At 49.9% G+C, this 23,520-nt stretch overlaps 1 protein-coding gene and 1 pseudogene across 1 annotated transcript in view; one reads left to right on the forward strand and one right to left on the reverse strand.

The window, feature by feature from the left end:
• The window catches only part of LOC102528757 (peptidyl-prolyl cis-trans isomerase E-like), a 27,132-nt pseudogene extending 15,478 nt beyond the window's left edge, over positions 1-11,654 (forward strand).
• The window catches only part of BMP8A (bone morphogenetic protein 8a), a 37,689-nt gene continuing 25,458 nt past the window's right edge, over positions 11,290-23,520 (reverse strand). The window contains exons 4-7 of the mRNA XM_072974718.1: positions 19,895-20,089; positions 19,043-19,122; positions 18,405-18,515; positions 11,290-14,705 (exon numbers count right to left, since the gene is read on the reverse strand). Coding sequence (XP_072830819.1) covers positions 14,556-14,705; positions 18,405-18,515; positions 19,043-19,122; positions 19,895-20,089 — 536 coding nt within the window. The 3' untranslated portion in view covers positions 11,290-14,555. The remainder of the gene's footprint in view (positions 14,706-18,404; positions 18,516-19,042; positions 19,123-19,894; positions 20,090-23,520) is intronic.

The following is a 23,520-nucleotide window of genomic DNA, read 5'->3' on the forward strand; positions in this document are numbered from 1 at the left end:
TTCCTCCCACTCTCACCTCAGCTGGCTTCTCTGCTTTGTCTTCGTAGCTTACCTGATGAGGTGACCTAGACCTTTATCGAAGGGGATTTGAGCTCCTGGTCATTGTGTCCTTCCCAGGCTATGGCTGCCCATCAAAATTGGGCAGGGAAGGACAAGAGAGGCCCCAGTGGGTCCCCCAGGTGCCAAACATATTCTGACCAGCCCTACTGTGTAACAGCAAACCTACTTCCTAAAGACCAGGGTCAAGCATTCCGCCAAGATGATGGCTCCTTTTCTTACCTGCTGTCTCCTGGCACAAGGAGCCTGAGGGGTCACGCAGCGGCATAGCTTAAAGGATTGTGGTTGTCTCCACTGCGAAGGTGTGCTCTCTGGGCGCCAGGCCCTCTAGACCCATAGAGCCTTGAGCTGCAGGGACGGGAAGCAGGGCCACTCCAGCTTCCACCACTGGGCTCCTGGACCCCCAGGGACTTGGCACTCTATAATGATCACTGGTTTAGGGCTATTCTCACAGGGTGTCGTTTCTGATACCCTAATACTGTCCTTCACAGCAGCCTTTCTCCCCCTAATCCAGAATCATGTGTTGTGTTTGTCACGTCAGTTTAGTCTCCTTCAGTCTGGAACTGCCTTTGTCTTTTATGTCATTTTTAAAGACTCCAGGCCAGTTGTTTTGTAGAGTGTTCCTCATTTGAGTTTGTTTCCTCATGATTAGATTCAGGCTATTTTTGGCGTTCTTCGGAGTACTCCAGAAGCGGCGTGTCTGTCTCCAAGTCACTGGTGGTGGTTTTTCCATTATTGGTGAGGGTTACTTGGGTAAGGTTTTGTCTACCAGTTTTTCTGACTCACAAGTTACCTTCATTCCATGTGTAATTGATAAGTGACTTTTGGGGAGACACTTTAAGACTTTTCACCCAGTAGTTTTTAGTATGCTTTTTTTGGGGGGGATTAGGTTCGTTAATTTATTTATTAATTTTTTTATTTTTAATGGAGGTAACGGGGATTAAACCCAGGACCTTGTGTATGCTAGGCAGACACTACCACTGAGCTATACCCTCCCCCTTAGTGTACTTTTCCCGATTTTAAACTGAATCAGTTATTACTGTGATGGCAATTTTCTATTGTTCCTTCTACATTAAAAAAATTAGCATTTCTACATTTCTTTTAGTTAGCATTCTGCTATAAATAGGAGCTTTCTCTTCCCTCACCTTCATTCGTTTGTTCTGTGTTCTACTTCCTAAAGACCAGGGTCAAGCATCCCTCCAAGATGATGGCTCCTGTGTTAGTGTGGACTTGTGAGTCTTTTTATTCAGTATGTTCTACTCTCTTACAGTCATTCACTTGTCAGTTGCTCATATCGTCCTAAGTTTGGCCACTGGAGCCCTGTCAAGCCTGCTCCTATATCCGTTTGACATTCGCCATCATTTCTTGAGCGTTTCCTTACTTTCTGGTAGAATAACAAGATGCAGGCTTATCTTGTACTCTCTCTGCTCTGACCCTGGAATCAGCCATTTCTCCAAGAAGCTCCTGTTCCTTTTAGTAGGAAATAATAATTAGAATTCAAGATCTGGATCCTGGGTATGTGCACCGCTTCTGGGATGTCACTGTTTCCAGGCTCTTTCGGCAGTAGGAAGTGTGTGTGTGTGTGTGTGTGTGTGTTTATTTTTAAATCATGAGTTCATACTGATACTCTAATTTCAGTCTAATACTGCATATTTATATCTCCTTTCTCCCGCAGTAAGAGCCTTGGCTCCCAATAACATAAGTATGTTCACTTATTTGCTCAGCCTATAGTGTAAAGTAGTTTCAAAATCGCTGGTCTTACCACTACCAACAAACAATTTCTTTGCGGTTGGTTTTCTTTAGTTTGTAGAGTCTAAATATTGTGTTCAAAAATTCTTAGATTCCGTTTTTTCCTTCTGTATGGTTAATTTGTCCATTTAACTTAAATTCTCATTTACTTCTGTTTGTATTCAGTTTCAGGGCTTTCCCCTCAGCCTTGCTGATTTAGTTTTATTTTTTTGAATAAACACTGACATGCTGCAGAAGTCAGAACCATACCAAGAGGTGCACATGGAGTTGTGTCACTCCCTCCCCGCTCCCTCTGCCCCTTATTCCGCCCACCTCCTGTGAATAACCAATGGCATTACTTCCTGGGTAAGCCCTGGGTTAGCCCAGAATCCCTGGGTAAGCCTCCTTTTGTTTCCTTTTGCAAAAATGAACAGATACAGGAATATTTCCAGTTTATTTCTTTCATTCTTTCACAACATCAAGCACATCTTCTCTTTTGTTTGTTTTTGTTTTTTTGATGGGGGAGGTAATTAGTTTGTCTTCTCTTTTGCACTTTGCTTTTTTTTTTTTTACTAAACAACGTATCCTGGAAATCACTCCATATCATTCATAGAGCTTTCCTGTTGTTTATAATACTTCACAGGGTGGATGTACCATAGTTTATTCAGAAAGACTCTTAAGTGTGGGCATTATTATATTATTATAACTCTTAGGGTTGTGGGTATTATGTTGCGATTACAAATAATGCTACCGTGTGCATATGGATTTCATATTGTTGGAGGTATATCTTTAGGTCAATTCCTAGAAATAGGATTGCTGGGTCAAAGGGTAAATGCACAGGAAGCGTTGTTAGATACTGCCAGATTCTCCTCCAAAGAAGTATCATTCTGCATTCCCTCCAGTAATGTGTGGGAATACCTGTGTCCCTGGCTTCACTCTCAGACTGTGTTTTCAAACTTTTGAATTTTTGCCAGTCTGATGTGTAAGAAATGGAGTTTCAAAGTAGTTTTAATTTACATTTTTCTTATTATGATTCATGAAGAATATATTTTTTAAACACTCAGGAGGAGGGTATAGCTCAGTGGTAGAGTGCATGCCTAGCATGCACAAGGTTCTGGGTTCAATCCCCAGGACCTACGTTAAAAATAAATAAATAAACATTTAATGACTTTTAAAAATCATTTTTTGGAAAAAGTTTTTTGTTATATGTCTTTTGCCACCTTTTCTATTAGGTTCGATCTTTTTTCCTTCCAGTTTTTAAGAGTTTTTCATATTTGAGTGTATTAGATATTCTGTGATATATGTTGCAAATGAGTATTTCTCCCAGTTTGTTGTTGCTTTTACTTTGCTTATGGTGTTTTTTTGCCATGCAAAACGTCATTTATTTTTATGTTGTTGAGTTTTTTTTTTTTTTAATTGCACTGGGATTTTGAGTAATGTCTGGAAAGTCTTTCCATACACCCAGGTTGTAGAAGAATTCAACCCAGGTTGTCCTCTAGTACTTGTAATTTTTTTCTCTGTACATTTAGATAACTGATCCATTTAAAGTTTATTCTTGCAATGAGTTTGTGAATCCAGCTTCAACTTTTTTCAAGTGTTTGCTCATGTCCCAGCACTGTTTTGGAAAATGTCCATCTTTGCCCTAACGATTTTAAGATGCCAATGAAATACTAAATACTAAATGAAATACTAAATTTCCGTATGTGCCTTGGTCTGGCTCTGGACTGTCTGTTGTGTTCCCCTGGTCTCTTCAGTCTGTCTGTATGCCATACCCCTAGTAAACATTTAATTCAGGTAATATGTACTTTTTTAGAGACTGAGAGCTGGAGGTTTAACTATCCAGTTTCACTTCATATTTTTAACCCGAGCACCTTTTCCTTTCTGGACCCCAGAGAATTTCCGCTGCCTGTGCACCCACGAGAAGGGCTTTGGCTTCAAGGGGAGCAGCTTCCACCGCATCATCCCCCAGTTCATATGCCAGGGCGGCGACTTCACCGACCACAGTGGCACCGAGGGCAAGTCCATCTACAGGAGGAAGTTTGATGATGAGAACTTTATCCTCAAACACAGAGGACCAGGTGGGACCCGATCAGCGGGTGCGGACGAGCGGGCCGGGCTGGGGCAGGATAGCTGTGCGGGGCAGTGATGGGCTGTGGTTCTAGCTGAGGGGTGGGGGGTCCGGAGGAGACCCACCCAGTGAGCAGAGGAGAAGTGTCCAGCCTGGCTAGAGCCTGGCTTCTAAAGGGTTTTGGCTTTTATTTTGGCTTATTCAGGTTCACACTTGCCTCCTTTTAGGAGGAAGAGGCATAGAGCCACTTCGGTGACGTGTTGTTATTGTTTTTGTAACTTTTTATTTTGTGTAATTTCAAGCTTATGGACTAGAACAAGGATCCTCCATAATAAACCTTTATATGCATTTTACTCACATTCACCAGTTGTTGACTGGTGACTATCATTCCCCACATATTCTAGTCTCTTTCTGTTTGTATTTATAGATGATGTGTATTTTGGGGAAGCTATTTGAGAGTAAGTTGGAAACTTTATGTACTTTCACCACTAAATACTTAAGTGTGTTATTTCCTAAGAACAAGGGCATTTTTAGAATTACCATAATGTAGTTACCAAAATCAGAAAATTCACACTGATAAAATACTGCCATGTACAGTGCATATTCAGATTTCATTGTTGTCACAGTAATGTCCTTTCTGAGGTGTTTGACCTTGAAACGCATCATATGCTCCCACAGTCATGGTCCAGCCACTCCACCCCACGTCCACACTGCCGTTTGCCTCCTCATGTCCAGGGATCACCAGCTGTGCTGCCCTCACTCTTGCCCTCCAGCCCCAGGGCCTTTCTCCCGCTCTGTCCTGCTGACCTGGCACAGAGCTCTGTCCGCGGGAGGAAAGCACACGCCGTGCTACCCGAGCCCTCCCGTTGAGGAGCCAGGTCCTAGGGGCGCCTTGAGCACAGCCCAGCAGTCCTCCCGGGTCGCTGGTTGATCCCCTTCCACTGTCTGCGAAGGAAGCTGTCCTTTTCCTCCCTCCTCAGACCTCCAGCCTCGCCCCCATCCCCTCTCCATCTCAGCTGCTGCTCTTGCTTCTTATTTCACTGAGCGATAGGACAATCAGAACTGCTTTGTTCTCCCTCTCTGTTCCCAGCTGAGGCCCATCCCATCCCCCTTCTGAATCCTCCACCTGCCCCCCAGCACCTCCCTTCCCGCCAACTCTCACTCCCAACAGCGTACAACATGCTGCAACTCTGCCAGCCTTTAAAAAAGAGAACACCTCCCCCTTGAGCCTGTGTTCCCCCTCCAGCTACCACCCCAACGCGCTGGTCCCGTTTGAGGTTCATTCCTTAGGAGTTGTGTAGATCATGGCCTCCGTTTGTTTCTTCAGCCCCTCCAGTGAGCCTTTCTTCCCCACCCCACCTTGCTCTTGTTAAAGATGCCAGCAGCCTCCCTCTTACCAGCAGCCAAACCTCAGCCCTCTCTTTCCACCTCTCAGTGGCCTTTGATACTATGAATCACGCCCTTTCTGAACCCCTTTCTTCACTTGCTGGCAGGACACCTCCCTCTTCCGTTTTCTTTGCACCTATTGGCTGTTCCTCCGCCTTCTCCTTTCCTGTCTCCTCCTCCCCACCTCCAAGGTATTGGAAGGACTCAAAGCTCAACAACCCTGGTTTTCTTCTCCACCTATACTCACGCTTTACTTAATGGTTCTTAACCCATTAGCCTAGTGCCCATCTCTTAGAACTGATACTTTATCATATGCTGAAATGAAAGTCACTTCCAATACAGCCTTCTAACATACAATTTTAAAAAGATAGTATTATACCATAATTATAAAGGAAAGTAATTTAGAATAAAATAATATGCATTTCAGTATTCAGATGCTTAGTATATTTAAACACACACACTTCTGCCCGGAGCAGGTTAGCTGTGTAGACTGTCTGACACTGGTGTATCATGTTGCCAGAGTCACAGTAATGTGATTTTCTGAAACACTGAAATCTCATGGTAAGATTCCAACTGAAAAGAAATAGAATATGCCCTCATTTTATGTGGTAGGTCCATTTCTGGAAAATTTGGTGCAAACAATAAATTTCTGGATTTACATGTAAAATGGAGTTAGATCATTATAAACAGATTTTTGTCATCAGCATGAATGTTGTCTGGGCATTTGAAAGTCTAAGAGGATTTAGGATAACTCTTCATTAGGAGGGACATGGCCCACCTGGGACACCTGGATTCCCTGCTCCCTTACAACTATTCCTCTGTTCCCTGCTCCCGTATTACTGACAACCAGAAACATACCTTGAAGTTTCCAAATAGCCTCGAGGGGGCAGTATTACCCTGCTGAGAACCACTGCTCTGTACAGTCCCATCCCATCCCAGGGCTTTCAGTCATGTCTGCTAAAGCTATCTGGCCCACATGTAAATCTCCATGCTGTTCTCCCCCGTCTCTGCCCTTGGACTTCCCATCGATGTCTCAGACATTTTGTGCCCAAACACGTGCCCAAACCTTTCCTTCCCATCTCCCCTGTTTCAGTCAGTGACCCCACCACCCACCCGGCAGCTTGGTCAGAAACTTAGGACTCGTCCTTGACTCCTCTCCTCCGTCACATGGACGGCACATCCATCTGTCTTCACCTCCTGGGCCAGCCACTCCTCACCTTCCTCCTCCACAACCAACCTCCTCGAAGCTCGGCTCTCTCTTTCCACTCTTGCCTCTTTCCCCTCACAGTCTGATCTCTGTGAGATGGAGCAATCCTGCTGACAGCCCTCCCACGGCCACACCTCATGTAGGATCCGGTCCTGCAGGCCGGCTGACCTGGGTCCTGGCACCCCTCCAACCTCAAGGACTGCACCGCCCGCCCTGCGCCCCACTGCCGCCTGCTGTTCTTCGGGCACCCAGAGCTCACTCCCTGCAGGGCTGTGGCAGGCAGCTGCCGGCTCTTCCTCCAGCACCCACAGGCTTTATTCACCCGTCACTTCCTTTAGGTGTCAGGTGTACAGGTCACCTTGTCCAGGAGGTCTGCCCTGACCTGACTCTCTAAAATGGGCTTTCCTGCCATCTCCCTCTTCTTTTTAATTAGCTCCATGTTTCTTCATATACTATCTGAAAACATATTATAAATTTACTCTTTTACTTACTTGTTTTCTGTCTCCCTTCTGAGAATGTCAGCCTCACGAGGGCAGGACTTAGTCTTTCCTGTTCAGCGTTGTATTCTAGAACAGTGTCTGACATGAAGTAAACATTTGAATATTTAAATATTTAGAACAGTTGTTCACAGGGCTGATCCATTATGTGTCAGCACCCTGATCAACTCTGGCCTGAAAGTGGGGTGGGCCACAGTCCCCGTGTGAAGGAAGCACAGGCCCAGCCATGAGGGGAGGGGTTTCTCGCTGCCGCAGACAAGCTGCAGCTCCTCGCGCTAGCCCCCTCCTCCCCTGCCAGACTGGGCCTTTGAGACTAAACTCAGGTGTCACTTCCTCCAGAAAGGCTTCCATGATACTGTCACTAGAGAGTGTGTGTGTGTGTGTGTGTGTGTGTGGAAACGGCCTCTGGTGCTCACATTTGCTGAGCAAATGTCTGTGCCACTAGGTTTCACTCACTATTTCAGAGCATAATTCTCCATTTGTTAAAATAACAGTTTCATTGAGGTAGAATTCACATACCATTCAGTTCACCCATTTAAAGTATACATTTCAATGGTTTTTAATGTATTCACAATGTTATGCAGTCATCACCACGTATAATTTTAGAATGTTTTTATTGCCCCCAAAAGAAACTCCACACCCTTTGGCAGTCACTTTCTATCCCCTTGTCCCTCAGCCCCAGGCAAACACTAATCTGCTTTCTGTCTTTATGGATTTTGCCTGTTCTGAACATTTAATATAAATAAGGGGGAGGGTATATATATATAAAATACAGTATATAGGCTATTGTGATTGGCTTCTTTCACTTAGCATACTATTTTTTAAAAGTTCATGTACAATGTAGCATGCATCAATATTTCATTCTTTTTATTGCCAATTAATATTCCATTATATGTATATACCACAATTTACTTGTTTGTTCATAAGTTGATAGACATTTGGGCTGTTTCTCCTTTTTGGCTATTATGATGCTGCTATGAACATTGATATACAAGTTTTTGTATGGATGTATGTTTTTATTTCTCTTGAGTATCTGCCTAGAATTGGGATTGCTAGAGCATGATAACCATTTTGAGGAACTGCCAGACTGTTTTCCAAAGTGGTCACACCACTGTGCATTCAAGGTTATTTTGGCTCTTCTGGAGCTCTAGCATTTACATGTGAATTGGAGATAAGCTTTCAATTTCTACGAAAAAGCCAGCTGGGATTTAGATAGAGATTACATTGAATCTGTAGATCAATTTGGGAAGTGTTGCCATCTTAACAATGTTAAGTCTTCCAAGCCATGAACATAGGATGTCTTTCCATTTGTTTAGATCTTTTAAAATCTCTTTCGGTATGTTTTATAGTTATCAGGGTATATGTTTTATACTTCTCTTGAATTTATGCCTAAGTATTTTATTCTTTTTTGATGCTATTGTAAATGAAATTGTTTTCTTGATTTCATTTGCAGGTTATTCATTGCTAGTATATAGAAATATGATTAATTTCATATAGAAATCTTGTCTCCTGCAGCCCTAGTGAATGTATTTATTAGTTCTAGTAATTTTCTAGTGTATTCCTTAGGGTTTTCTAAGATTATGTCATATGCAAATAGAGATAGCTTTACATTTTTCTTCCCCATTGTATGCCTTCTCTTTTTTTGGGTGTGAGGAAACTAGTTGCTGTGGCTGGAATCTCTAGAATAATGTTGAATACAAGTGGCAAAGGCAAACATCTTTGTCTTATTCCTGATTTTAGGGAGAAAACATCTAGTGTTTTACCTTTTTTTTTTTTTGTAGATATAGATGTTATCAGACTGACAAAGTTCCCTCTTATTCCTAGTTTGTTGGATGTTTTTATCTTGAAAAGGTGTTGGATTTTTTCCTGCATCTATTGAGATGATAATGTGCATTTTTTCCTTTATTCTATTGATATGGTTTATTACATTGGTTTTGGGATATTAAACCCACCTTGCATTCCTGAGATGAATCCACAGTTAACTTGTGAGTAACTCGTCCACTAGACTGTGGGCTCCACCATGGCTAGGAATAGAAATATTTGTTGAATGAAAGAATGAAAAGACAAACCAGTATAAAATGATTGAAACAACCCTGCTCAGCATTTCATTGACTATCAACTGAGTGGAAGACAAAATTCTTTATGTCCCAGAGTCTGAGCCTGCCTGACTGAAAGGCTGACAACAGTCTGCACAGCCGTCCTCTGAGGGCCAGGAGCCGACCTGGTCGTTCTCTCCCCCAGGCCTGCTCTCCATGGCCGACTCTGGCCCAGCCACCAGCGGCTCCCAGTTCTTCCTGACGTGTGGCAAGACAGATTGGCTGGACGGCAAGCACGTGGTGTTTGGGGAGGTGACAGAAGGCCTGGACATCTTGCGGCAGATTGAGGTGGGTGGCCGCCCGGGCCCTGGGTGCACAGCCATGTGAGAGAGCAGGAGCTGGGGCTCTGCGGCCTCGGCTGCTGCTGCTCAGGATGGGCAGGGGGACCGGGTATCTCTGAGCCGCCCTTTACTGTCATCCTCCTCTTCTGTTCCGCCCATGAAGGCCCAGGGCAGCAAGGATGGGAAGCCCAAGCAGAAGGTGATCATCTCCGACTGTGGGGAGTACATGTGAGAGGTCGGGCTGTCAGCCCCGGGGAACCTGTTTACAGCAAGCAGGGCTTTGTGTCCTGGCCCTTCCTCGGGGTCAGTGTGGGGCAGCTCCTCTGCAGGCGCGGCCTGGCCTCGCCCTGCCTCTTCCCCAGGTGTGGCCATGGGCCCGGGTGCTGCTCTCCCCACCATAGACGGCTGTGCACGGCCTTTGCTGCCAGGGCCCCTCCTGCGCCCACCAGTGTGGCTCCTGGACGTTTCTCCTGGTAAAATAAATCCCAGTTCTTGCACTGCTGCCTGCCAGCCAGGTCCAGGTGTTTCTGGAGGTTGCAGTTGTGACTGGGCTGTCCTGCTGCCAGAGACCATAGCGCCACCTGGGCCGCTTCCCTCCCCTCCGGGCTGTCCCTGAGGGCCAGTCCTTGCCAGACCACTGCAGGGTCTTCTCTCTCGCCTGCTAGCAGGCAGGCAAGGTGGGTTAGCCAGGCTCCCCTCCCGCCCTCACACCTGCTAGTCTTGAGTCTAGTGGGCACCCGTCATCAGTCTCGGAGACCCACTCACTCGTCGTTCATGCACTGAACCACTAGTCAGAACAGTATCGCAGCAGAGGGCCCAGGGCCCTTCTTTTGCCAGACCCTGGGCTTGGTGCTGGGAGACATAAGAAAGCAGAATTGGTTCCTACCCTGTCCCCAGTCCCACCTGGAAACTGAATTCTGATGCCCTGTTTATCACCTGCTCTAGGTCACCTCTCATCCCACACCAGTGTTTGGTCAGCCAGGCCGCCTCACAGCAGCTCTCATGCTGAGGCTGAGCCCCATCAGTCACTTGGTCACCAGAAATCTCTGGGACTGCCACCTGCTCCCCTGCCGCCTGCCAGTGACTGACGGGCACTTGGATCAAGTCTCAGCATTCAGAAACTCCCAGGCTGGGCTGGTTCTCTCAGGCCATGTTCTCCTTTTGGGTTGAGATCAGGTTGCATCTGGAGGGAGTGGGGACAGCCTGCTGACCCGGCCCAGTGACCCCAGGCCAGTTCCTACAGAGGGATGGATGCCAGCCTGGCTCTTGGCCTTCAGGTAGGGCTTCTTCCCCTTCAGTTGGCTGGGGCCTGCTCCCATGGCTGGGCCCGACTACCTGCAGTTTTCCCAGCAGGGACCCTCCCTACTCAACATCGGTGTCCCTGTCACTGGTGGTATGTTGTGTCAGAATGGGCAGCAGTGAGGCCACTGGGGTGTGTTGGATGTCCAGGAGACAAGAGGATGTGTGTTATGAAGCATGGCTGGCCCTAGGGATGACCGGGGAGGGGAGCAGGCTGGCCTGAGGCCCAGGAGGGAGGACTGGTCAGGAAAACCCTGTGAAACAAGGTGGGGTGAATCTTGTCACTTATTGCGCTTCCTGGATTGCCCTGGGAAGGTGGTACCAGCGGACTGGCCAGAGCCTAGTTGGGGGAATCATCAGGTGGTGACTGCTCACCCTGTCCTGTGCAAGGGCTTCCCCAGAAATGAGCCTATGGTGATTACCCAGGACCCTTATACAGGTGGTGACCTGCGCCTCAGAGGTGAGGTGACTGGTCCTGGGATTCTGGGCCAATGGCCAACCTGGTGGCTGTGCCCCTGGCTACCTGTCTTCGTGACGCTGGGCAGGGCTGCAGGGACACAGGGTCAGAGAGCCCCCCACCCGCCCTCCAGGGAAGGAATAGTGAGCCCTGGCTTGTAAGTGACAGAACTGAGGCAGAAGTCAGGGGATGGAATGCTAATGCAAATTATGTTTCCAAAGAACATTTAATAACCGAAACATTCAAAATATATCATAGACTGAATAAATCAGGTCCCCAAGCAGTGCACAGCGTATGATCCTACCTTTATCAAATACCCATGTATTATATATAAAGACAGATATGTATGTCATTTGCCAAGGCAAAAAGACTAGAAGGATTAATAATGGTTATTTCTATGTGGTGGGATTATGTGTATTTGGATTCTGTTTTTTTTTTATTTTCAGAAATGTCCCTAGCACACATGTGATACTTTCTTAAGTGAGGAAAACTTTTTTCGTAAAGATGGCCAAGTGCTTGCTCGACGCTTCCCAGTAAAAAGAGAAGCCCCAGAAGGTTTCACTTGAGCTTCCCATGAGGCCAAGGTGGGTGCTGGGCTGGCGAGCTGGGCTGCGGGAGGGCGGGGGGCGCAGCGCTATCACCTCCCAGCAGAGGGCGACTCCTCCACAGGGAGGGGAAGGTGCACATCCACACCTCATCCCATGAGATGACCAAGTTTCCAATTTTTAGGAAAACACAGCTTTGAAGTAAATTCAGCAGCTCGTCCAAGGACATTCTGGGAGGAATGGGTTTAACTAGGAAGACACACAGGCGAGGCCCGAATTTACAAATTCACTTAAAATAAGGCCACTGATAATGCTGTTCATTCAGTGCATGTGTGCACAGTGCCGAGTGTTCTGGGGGCAGACTTGGTCCCCACACCGGCCTTGCCAGGGCAGAGGCAACAGCCCATTCTACAGAGGAAGGAGCGGGCTCCACAGGATAGTGTGGTCAGATCGACAAGAGGCAGAGCCGGGGTTTGATGCCAGCAGGTCTACTGGTAAAAATCCACCCTCTCCTATTCACAGCCTCCTTTCCTGTGAAGTTATAGGGAATTTTTTTGAACCATGTGACCCACTTCCCTACATAGAGACAGACAATAGGGCTTTGCCCGATGAGCTGGCATCAGGGCCCAACTGGCACTGCAGTTGTGCGGATGTGCGCTGGGGGTGAGGCGGGCAGAGCAGTGTGCCCCACGTGGGACAGCCCCAAGCTCCCGTGTTCTTTGCACCAGCCCTTCCTGTCAGCATTTGCTTAGCTGCTGGTGGGTCTGAGTTGACCCCCCCTTATTTGTGCTTCTAATGTGCAGCCTTGAACATGACCTGGACTGCCGGGGCAACCGGATAAACGAAATGGCCCTGGTAACTGACCAGTGTCACCTCATCAGCTTTGTGTCCTTAATTATCTCCCTTCTCCAAAACCTTTTCTGTTTGATTTCATTTGGTGGCTGCCTGGATGGCAAAGATGCTAGAAGTCTGTCAGGAAGGCCGTGACCTCTGAACTTCCGAGAAGGGAGTCGTATCACTGCCCTTATGCTCCTGTTCTGCATCTGCAATGGGCGGGGCAGTCCACATTTTCAAAACATTCATTTCACAAACTTTCCTGGCACCCCAAACCATGCTTAGGCACTGAAGAAGGCTAACAGTGGCATCTGTCAAAAGTTTCCAAGCCTACACTGCCCTTGATTTTGGCAGGGGAGAGCTGCTGACTAAGGCTCTGAAATGGCAGGTTTCATGTCTGACGGCAGCTGGGCTTTTTAGTCCGTGTCTGGATCCATGAGAGGAGAGGGCCAGAGTGGCAGGCACGTTCTCTGGCCGGAAGGGCCTTTGGAGATGTGAGATGCCAAGGTATGTCCTCATGTCAGAGATGGGAAACTAAAGCTTGACCCAGGAAGGGCATGTGTCCAGACATCAGGCAGGTCAGTGGCTGAGCTGGAGCCAGAATACAGGTCTGACCTTCGGGCCAGCGCCCACTCACTGCCAGCCAGCCTGAGCACACCTTCCTGTGCACATGGGGAGAGTCTCTTCCTCTGCACTCGCTCCCGGAGCCCCTCCCAGGTCCAGGTGGAGGGGCTGCTGTCCCGCAGCATGGCCCCAGCCTCCACTCCTGCTGCCGGCCCTGCGCTCCCAGAGCCCCTCCTCAGGGTGCAGTGAATTCCAGGGACGCGCGTCCTGGGCTGGGCCCATGGGTTGGGGCGGGCCCAGGATCTGCTTCTAATGACACGGTATTTCAGGGTTCAGGCAGCTGGACTCTGTCTGCTCCAGCAGGTAAATTACAGACCTGGCAAGTCAGAAATCAAATAAACACTCCAGCTGCCGGCGGCTGCTCCAAGGAGAACAGTGGTTTCCGGGAACCTTCCCACCCAGTTCAGCCTAATTGCTCCCTGTCACTCCCCTGGGACAGAGGCCTTTTCTTTGGCTCACAGGCCCCAAAGACCTGGGCACATGGGGTGATGCAGACATGGGTGACCAGCCTGTTCTTGCCTCCTGGACACAGGCTGACACAGTGCCTACCTGACCCTGCCTGGCCAGAGGCGACCCAGGCAGCACACTCTGGGCAGAGTGGATCGCTCCTTGGTGAGGCAGGCAGGGAAAGCAGTTCATGTGGACTCTAAACAGCTGCTGGCTGCCTGGAGCTGTCTGCTGAGGGCCTTGAGGGCCTGTCCAGGGTCAGCGGAAGAAGTACTCAGGTTGGTGACTGATGGCCATGAGCCAAGGAATAGATCATGGTGGCATCAGTACTGTGCGTCTGCCAGTGTGGACCACCCACTGTAGCCACTGTCCTTGCTTCTGCTGAGGGTTATTTTTGTCTCAGTGCTGAGCACCGCAGGGCGAAGGGGAGGAAACTGGAAGGTTCTTTGCTTCTCTGGGGAGTCACACCTCTTCCCCACGCAGGAGAGGGGCAGGCCCAGGACAGGAAGACACAAGCCCTCAGACATCCCCACCAGCTTCAGCCTTAAGCATGAGGCCCACTGTTCTTTGTCTAATGTGCTGACTGGCGTCGGGCCAGGTTAGGAACCACTAATACATGGTATGGAGGGCAAGTGCACATCTGTGTCCCGGAAACGCCCAGCATTGTGCTGGGAAGGGGCCAACCCCTGATGCCCACACCCACACCTCTGGGGAGTAGGGCAAAGCCCAACCACCAGCCTCAGGCTCCAGGTGCTCCCAGACCATCCTGGGTCGGACACAGTGAGGAATGGCCAAGGACAGGTCCTAAGACAGGACTTCTGTGCTGACCGCAGTGTGCATCAAGCCAGCCAGGTTGGGTGGACAGTCTATCATACACCCCAGATCAGGGCAACAGGGCCTGGAGAGGGCCGGCTGACCGGAGGTGGGCAGGGAGGGAAGGGAGGACCCTCATCGCAGCCCCTGCTGAGCTGTGACAGCGTCGGAGGTCCCCGCCGAGGGGGCTGAGCGCCTGGGGCGGGTGCGGGCTGGTCAGTGGCAGCCGCAGGCCCGGACCACCATGTTGCGGTGCTTGCGCAGGATGACGTTGTTGCTGCTGTCGTAGTACAGCACGGAGGTGGCGCTCAGCTTGGTGGGCGCGCAGCACGCCTTGGGGACCACGTCCGGCTTCATCAGGTGCACCTGGCCGGGGAGGGGGCGGCCGGCAGAGGCGTGAGAACCAGGGGCTTCTCCCGGGACCCCTAGGCCCAGCCCCCAGCTCTGCCTGGGGCTCCGGCCGCTCCCCACTCCCTGGGTCCGCCTCCACCTGCAGCAGGGCCGGTGCTGGCGGGAACCCTGCCCCTCTGCCCTCAGGCCCAGCCTGGGCACCTGCTGGCTCCCTGCCACACCCCCTCCCCGCAAGACGGGACAACCCTGACCCTACTGGTCCCCAGCACAAGTGCCCAGTCCTCCTTCCTGGTACCCCTGCAGCACCGCCCCCTGGAGCCCCCCTGCTCCTCTGTCTTCTCTGTGCTTCTTAACGTCTCTGCGTGTCTCGTCGGCATTAGCTGTTGAAGGTCTGTCTGCCCCTCTGGACTGTGCGTCGGAGAACGATCACACTATACCTGCTCACGCCCAGGCTTCTAGGCAGGTATTGTTCTCGGCAGGTGACAACTGAGGCACAGAGGCCGGGCCACGTGGCCGATGCTGCGGCACGACTGGGACCCAGCATGGGGATCCCGCTACCCTCCTCCAAACAGCTCTACCCTCAAGAGACAGCCTGATTGAGGGAGCTGTTTCAGCCTCCACCAAAATATTTATCCCAAGACTTGGCAGGATGAGCTGAAACTTATACTGGACTCTTCAGTGGGGCCCCACTTGGAAGGGCCCTAACGATAGCCCTGCACCCATCGGAGGCCAGAGAGAAAGGAGAACCTGCTTCCATCCATCTGGGCCCCCCTGGCCCTCCTGGGAGCTGCTAAGCAGGGGTTGGATAAACCTGGCTGATGCGGTCCCCGGGCCCAGCCTTGTCCCAGAAGCCCCAGCTCTGAGCCAGCCTGTCTCCAGGACCGTTAGCCGGGCACTGGACTGGCTTGGGACCCAGAGCCTCTCAGGCCCCTGAAGGGAGCTGAGGCCTCTGTGGGGATATCCAGCCCCACTGAGCCATGGGGGTGCTGCTCCCCAACTTCCCATCCTCTGCATGCGGCAGCTGGGCTTGCCTTTCATAGGCCCACGTGAAAGAAACCAGGCGACACCACCCACCTGCGCCAACCGTGTAAGTAAGTGCCTTGAAACCAGGGAGAGCCTTTCCTGGGTTGGGACCCTGGAGAGAGAAGTTAGCACCACAGAGGGTGGCTATTCTGTGACTCCCCCCTAGACCAGAGCTTCCCCAGGTGAGGGACAGAAAGAGAGATGGCCTTTTGTTCCATCTGCACCAAACAGATTGATTTGGAGTCTAATGTGCCATTCCATTCAATCCGCTTTTGAGCCACGTGGGAGACCAACTCAGAGGTCCTGTTACTTACTGGCTGTATATCCTTGGGTAAAAAAATCGTACATCTGTGGACCTCAGTTTTCTCCTCTGCCAAATGGGTATAATGGTACTTTTCTCACTTCCAACACAGACGTATCTCCAACACATACCTTGTGCGAGCCCTGCCTGGGTGAGGAGCACAGAAATGTCCCCACGTGGTCCCTGCTCTCATCCTCAGCAGGAGGGGAGGGGAAACAGAACATTCCAGTAGACAACCAGGACCCACGGGGGGGAGTGGTGCAACAGTCACAGCAGGCCCCCTGAGCCCGGGACACAAGTGCTGGAGAGTGACCCTGGCTGGGAAGGACCACAGAGGCGAGGTGTGCAGGGTGAGCAGGAGCTGCCAGGGCCCAGAGCTGAGGAGGCCCCCAGGGGTGCAGGCAGGGAGGTGGGAAACGCAGGGCACGTTCTGGGTCTGAGCACGGGCGGGGGGATGAGGGCACTGGAACGTGGGCTGGAGGACATCAGAGAGGTTGGCAGGGTGGCCAGTAAGGGACCCCCCTGCATCCCAGGCGAAGGGCTCAGACTTTCTCGCAGGGATAACGGGGCACGACTGAGAACAAGGTGGTCATATCAGTGCTTTAGTGCGGCCCCCAGCTGCCATGTGGGGAACAGCAGACAGTGAGCCTGGAGGGACTCGCTTCCTCTCAGGACACCCGACCCCCATCCCTCCCCCCTCCCCCCTCCCCCCACCAAGGCTCTTCCTTCCCAGGCCTCTCCACGGAGGACACCAGTCCTTGCCCTCCTCTCCTGTGTCTGCTGTCTCCCCAGACAATCTCTTCTGTTCTCGGGACTCAGACCACATGCGACGTCTCTCAGATTCAGAGACTCTAGACTTGCATCCACGCACCTGCCCGACTTCCACGTGGGGTCAACATGGCCTCCCACGTGTGGGGGCAGAAGCAGAACCTCAGGTTTCCTCCAGTCCCTCCTCCAACCCAACAACGTCATCGTTCCCCTCCTCGTCCTCGGGGGCAGACCCTCACCCCAGCACCCAGTCTCTCAACCCTCACCTGCAGGCCCTGGGCCCCTCCCCTGCTGCCTCCACCGTCCACGCTGCCTGGCCCACTTCTCACCCCGCCAGGCACCCTGGTCCTCCTTGCCTTCTCCACCCTCCACCCCACGGTCCGTCCTCCCACAGCCGCCAGAGATGCTTCTAGAGACTAAGTCAGATCACGTACTGCTTTGCTGAAACCCTACACTGGCTTCTCGGTTTACTTGGGACAAAATCCACTACCTGCCCCGTTAGGAGAGACCCCCAGGCCCTGTGTGAGGGAGCCCTGCCCACCCCCACCGTCACCTCCCTCTGGCCCCTTGCCCTGCACACCAGCCTCCTTTCGGGGCCCACGGTTCCTTTGCTCATGTGTTCACTGACCGCCTCCCCAGAGGGCAGCCTCTGCCTTGCCAGCACCCAGCACAGGGCCAGCGCTCCCTCCTGTTGACTGACAGCCCCGGGAGCTGAGGGGCGGGGCTGGTGCAGAGGGAGGGGAGCAGCCCTGGGAGGGGCAGGTGCTAGCATCACCTGAGCTCCTCCAAGGAAGGTGGCTTCCAACGGTCAACCCCACGTGACCACTGGGAAAAGGAGGCATCATCTTGGAGTCGAAGCCACTTTTGTTAATTCATTTAGTCTCACTCTATGGCATCACCTTGTCACAACCTCTAACTGAAGTGTCTAGACCAATGTTCTAGAAAGAAGCCTCAGCATTTTAAAAAAATCCATTTAAAATAATTAGCAATAAGCAGCAACAACTATATTCCTATTAGAAACTATTTTTCAGCCTTTGAAGTTGCCCCAAACACTGGGGCATCCAAAGCCGCACAATCTGTAGAAACAGAGAGCCGGGAGGGACCCAGGACAAAGCCAACAGGAAAGTTAAGAGGCAAGGAAGCCAAAGCCAGAAGGGCACAGGGCACCCGGCGACTCCCCTGCAGGAAGCGGGGGCAGAGCGCACACGCAGGCCACCCGCCCTGACCCGAGGGCATGTCGCTCACAGGAGGCTGAACGCACCCGTGAACCGGTGCCCGTGTGCACTCGGAGCGCACAGGCAGAGGAGTGCTGTGCACCTCTGACCACAAGCAGGCGGGCCTTTATAAGTCCACACCCACCGCATGTTCGGGACTGTCCCCCCTGCACGTGGAGGGCGCAGATGTGCACGCGTGCACACCTGTCAGTGTCTGGTGCACATGTGCTCAGGTGGGGCTGGTTTCCGTGCAGGTGTGGGCTTTCACTGCGCGTGCACGCAAGGAGGTTCCCATGCAGAGGAAGCTCCCGGACACCAGCAGAGCTGCCATCACCTCCTGGCGTCCGTGCCCCTCTCCTCAGTGCCCCCCTCCCCTGGGCATCCAGGCAGGACCGACGCGGTACTCACCAGGGACTGCAGGATGGCGTGGTTGGTGGCGTTCATGCAGGAGTCCAGCGGGAAGGAGCACTCCCCTTCACAGTAATAGGCTGAGTAGCCCTGGGGGGCGATGACCCAATCCTGGGTTGGGGGGAGTAGGAGATGGTGAGTCCCATCCACGTGCCCCCTCCCCAGCCCCGTGGTCCAGCACCTGCCCTTAACCCTCCCTCTGCCTCAGGGCCCCATCAGCCCGCCCTCGGGCCCCTCCCCGAGGCCATCTCCCCAGAGGCCTGACATCCACCCAAAGCGGGCAGGGCCGGGCATGAGCTCTGACCCTTTACCCGGCATCAGCCCTCAGCATCGTCCTCCCCAGCCCGCCGCCGGTCACAGCAAGGGCACAGAGGCCCTGTCCACCCTGGCCTCAGTTTCCCTGCTGAGCTCTTATTTTTTTGTGGTTGAGAATTCAGTCTCCATTTGCATGGTTTTTACAAAAAAGCTATTTTCACTGTAAAAGCAACACATTCTACCTTTAGAAAACTTGGAAAACACAGAAGAAAATAATACATTAAAGAAAAGAAAATTCCTCATAATTCCAACCCCCCTGGACATACACTCGTGATCTTCAGATGGGGACTGTCACTCAGGGAAGAAGGAGAGGTAAGAATTACCAGCCAGCCAAGGTCCTGGAAGCTGACGTAGAGCTCATGCCGGCGGCACACCTGCCGGCCATGGGAGCCGTGGACGTCATCTGCGGGGGACAGACAGGGCAAGGTCTTTGCTGGGGTCCTGCTCTGTGCAGCCACCACGGGGAGCTCCCAGGGCGGGGGATGCCCTGATGGGCACGTTTGTTGAATGAATGAATGAGGGGAAACTAAACCATTTGGTCTCATAAAGCCCATCCCTGCAGCTCTGCTGGTGCTGTGACCCAGCTCAAGAACCTTCGATGGCTCCAGATGGCTCTCTGTGGTTACAGTCACCCCACACTCAGCCCAGCCTCCCCTGACTTTCAGCCTGTGGACCTCCTGATGGTCCCATAAACAGCCTGGGGACCCTTGTCCATCCAGCAGCTCATTCTTCTTTCCTCCAGTGACACCCCTGACCTCACCCCACCTCTCCTGCCACACCCACTCCACAGGACAAGTGGCCCCACTGAGGGCAAGCAAAGGCCGACTCTCCATGAAGGAAAGGAGGGCCCGGGGTGGGTCAGGCTCATCCCTGATCCCGAGGAGGAGACCTTCACATAAACACCTGGATCCTGCTGGGCACCGGGGGTAGCACCAAGGGCCACCGAGGGTACCTGACTGATGGAGAGCCAGGCAAGGCCTAGTGGATGGGCAGGGCAGAGAAGGGACTTTGGGGCAGCAAGGACGTGAGGACAGAGCCCTGAGAGAGGGTGTAGTGGCTGGTCCCCAGGATATGGGGGCACAGGGGTATCAGGAAAGGTGACTGAGGGGTGACCACTGGCTTGATCCTGCCAAGGCCAGGAAGGTTCTGTCCCCACCACTGGTTCCCAGGCTCACCGAAGATCCCTGGCAGTTTGTTGGGGGGCGGCAGCTCGTTGGTTCTTTTCGGCGGCCTCCTCTTCAGGGGCCTCACTGCCCGAGGGGCTCGTACGGGGCCAGGGCTCGCCCTGAAAAAGGTGACCACGAAAGGCTGTCTGGAGCGTGGCGCCCGTTGCCCCAGCAGACCAGCCAGACCAGGATCCACGCTGTGCCCTGAGACAGAGAGAGCAGAGAGGGCCTATTACTGGACGCAGTGTGCCCCATGCCAGTGAGGCCAAGGAAGTACTGAAATTTGGAGTTTGGAGCAGAGAAAGGTTTATTGCTGGGCTGAGCAAGGAGAACAGCTCACACCCAAAAAACCCTGACTTTTCCAAAGGGTTTCAGCTGAGCATTCTTAAGGCCAGCTAAGGGGGGGACATCCCAGTGTATGTGGTCAGCTGTGCACAATTCTGATTGGTTGATGGTGATCAATCAATCCCTAGACACCAGTAGGTCTGGGGGCCATGTGCTCATGATCATCAAGTAGTTAATTTCTTCCATTTGGTGGTGGGTTTTAGCATCTGAAAAACTCAGGAAATATGCAAGAGCTTCTATTGTCTCGTACTTCAGAGAGGAGCTGCAGCAAAAAATGTGGGGGGAATATCTGTCTTGGGAAGGCCCCATAGGGTTCTGCTTGATTACAACCCCCCTTTTCTTTGATACTCCTCAGTCTTTAAGAGAACAGATGTTGGACAAGAAGGGGGATAATATTTTGGATAGAGAGGTTAATCGTAAACTCAGCAAAGGAATTCAGTTTCAATCTCCAATTTGTTTCATCCTTCCCTCTCAGGGAATGGGGCGATGACCACTCTGGCTAATTCGTGCTGAAACAGGGCAGAGTCCTACCTCGATTTGGGGAGTGGATACCAAGTCCGAAATACTCCCAAGTTCCAAGTTCTGGATCTGAGTCTTGTATGAATATGATCTTATTCCCTGAGGAATTCAGGAAGAATAAACCTGAAAACAAGTCTGGACTTGGCACTTTGGGGGAGACTCATAGCCAGGTAGCCAGTTATCTACTTTTATCTGAGTAGGTTTTGACTTTTGATGTGGTGTTAACATACACATAATAGGAGCTATTGGCCACTGCACACATCTCCTTTTTTCTGGTAACATCTGATCTAAAGCAATTTTATCGTCTAAAAATTTAATACAAGAGGGAACCTTGAGGTCATAAGGTTGCAGCTGCCATCTGCCAACAGACACTGCTTTCAGAATGGCTGGTGACGTCCCGAGTCTGACACGGCTCAGAAAATTCAAGTTCTCAACAATACAGGAACATATCTGAAATCACGTCCACAATGGCCACCTAGTTTTACCTTGGGTGTCAGAACCACAGCTATTCCATTTTGACTTTCAAAAGCAGATGTACAGTGCTTGTCCAAAGGCCATAAAACAGGCCACTTTGGTCAATAAAGTTTAAGTCAAATCATGCTTAAGCCAGAATGACTTCCCCATACCTCAATATGCGCAGATTTTTCCATCATTTCCCCTTTTGATTACAAATCTTTCTATAGAAAGTATTGATGATCAAAATAGCTGTCCCTTGATGCTAATATAGTAGCTCCTGCCCAAGTTTAGATCATGTTCCTGGCGCCAGGCCTCCTTTACATCTGCCTGGTTATCCACGTTGGGGGGAACTAATCAGACATGGTGAACAGGCCCAGAGGTACGTTAATGGGGAAACACTTTATAGGCTATACATTTTATCACTTACACCGAATTGTTACACAAGCACTGTACATGTGCTTTTAGTAATAGACTTAAAGCCAGCATTGTTATGGATCATGAGTAGTTATACTCTGTGACAACTCCACTAGAGAATTCTCTTCCTGTCCTAAACACTGGGGACAGTGTTGATAGGGAGACAAATATTTGATTAACAGTTCAATTAGAAAACAGAGATTAAAAGCCAGTAGTAATTCAGACAACCCAAAAATTGAAACCATATTCACCAGTTCACTTAATCCTATACAATTAATCCCTTCTACTAACAGTTTTATGAAATTAGAGTTTTCATCAGACTTCTTAGCTACCTTACCCAGCTCAGCTGTATGATTTAAAAGAAACCTGTACTTGTCGAAAAGTCCTTTCTATGAATACTCTTGAAGATGAAGCAGTTCTGCAAAACATCAGCTTAACTCTCTATGGATGGCAAACGGCCCAAAAAGCCATGGCAAAAGATCTGATCACAATGTTTTTGATAAGGAAGCTTAATCAAGTTGCTGTGACATACAACATTTTAAGATAACAACCAGAACCATGACTGATAGCATGATACCAGGACATATCTAAATTTCAGAAACTCTACATAATTTCTAGAATGTCCAGAGCAACAACATTCATCCATACTGCATAACCCGAGGCTTTTCACTCATTTGACATTGCTTCTCGTGAAATTCAACACACTGGCCAATCTTGGTTCAGTATGTTTTGCTGAGATGACTCCGGGACCCTCCAAAGCATCCCAAAGTCAGCCGAAGTCAAAAGAACTTGAACTAGAACCTGATAGGAGGTTTGTCAAAAATATCAAAAAGTTCCACACAACCTATTATCAGAAGCATTCTAGGCAAACTTGTTTTCTTAACAGAGAGGAACCAAACCCAGTCCTGCACCAGCCTACTTTTAATAACAAAAATCCATTTACCTAAGTAAGTCTAACCTACTCTCAGGCCCACCATGCACAGAACTCCTTTTTCAGGCCTCCCTTTCTACAAACTTTCCACAACTTTCTGTATCCATATTAATTTATCCCGCATTTTCCCCCATCTAGAAACAACCAGCTCTAGGACCGAATCACTTTCTTCTCCTTTAACAAACTGCAATTTCATGCCTCAATTTTTTTTTTAACTCAAAACATATATCCTACTTTCCTACTATATACTGAAGTGTTTCCTTTATGATTTTTAGTAGCTTTAATTACACATTTAAATAAGAATCCTCAACTCTTAAAAAAAAATCTCAATCTCTAGTGAATGTTTCAGTATCTTATTTTGTTTGGGAATGACCTAGCTAGTCAACTATTCCATAAATTTCCATCATTTAATTCAGTACAGCACAACTCTAAAATTTCAAGTTACCAAATATCTGAAGAGATCATTTTAAAGTAGACATTCCTAAAACACTATTTCTAAAGGGTTCACCCAGAAGCTCTTATTGCTATGCATTTCATTGACTTACAAGAATTTCATTATACCCATTAATTTCTTTCTGCTGACAAACTCTGCAATAGGAACAACATGAACTTACTGACCTTCAGTAAACTTAGGTACAATAAAAGACATGTCTGTATTGATTATACCAACAAGCTTAAGCTAGCTTTAATATCAGAAATCAAGTCAATATTGAATGTTTCCTAGATCACATGAACCTGAAATTCGTTCTGTCTAGCTTCTTTTATACTTAGAAGTATTTAATTTATAAGCAGTTACTTTTAAGTCAATTAAATAGAGCTCGTTTACAAGTTAACTTTTTAAAAGACAGACAGAACCAGAGATCTCAGTTTTTCTGCTTGAATTAAAAAAAAAAAAACCACACATTTTCTTCCTTGAGAGCCCAGGTAGATCACCCACATCTCAAAGGCACAGGAAGAGAAACGCAAATCC

This window comes from Vicugna pacos, chromosome 13 (assembly GCF_048564905.1).
Source record: "Vicugna pacos chromosome 13, VicPac4, whole genome shotgun sequence".
In the NCBI taxonomy this organism is placed as follows: Eukaryota; Metazoa; Chordata; class Mammalia; order Artiodactyla; family Camelidae; genus Vicugna; species Vicugna pacos.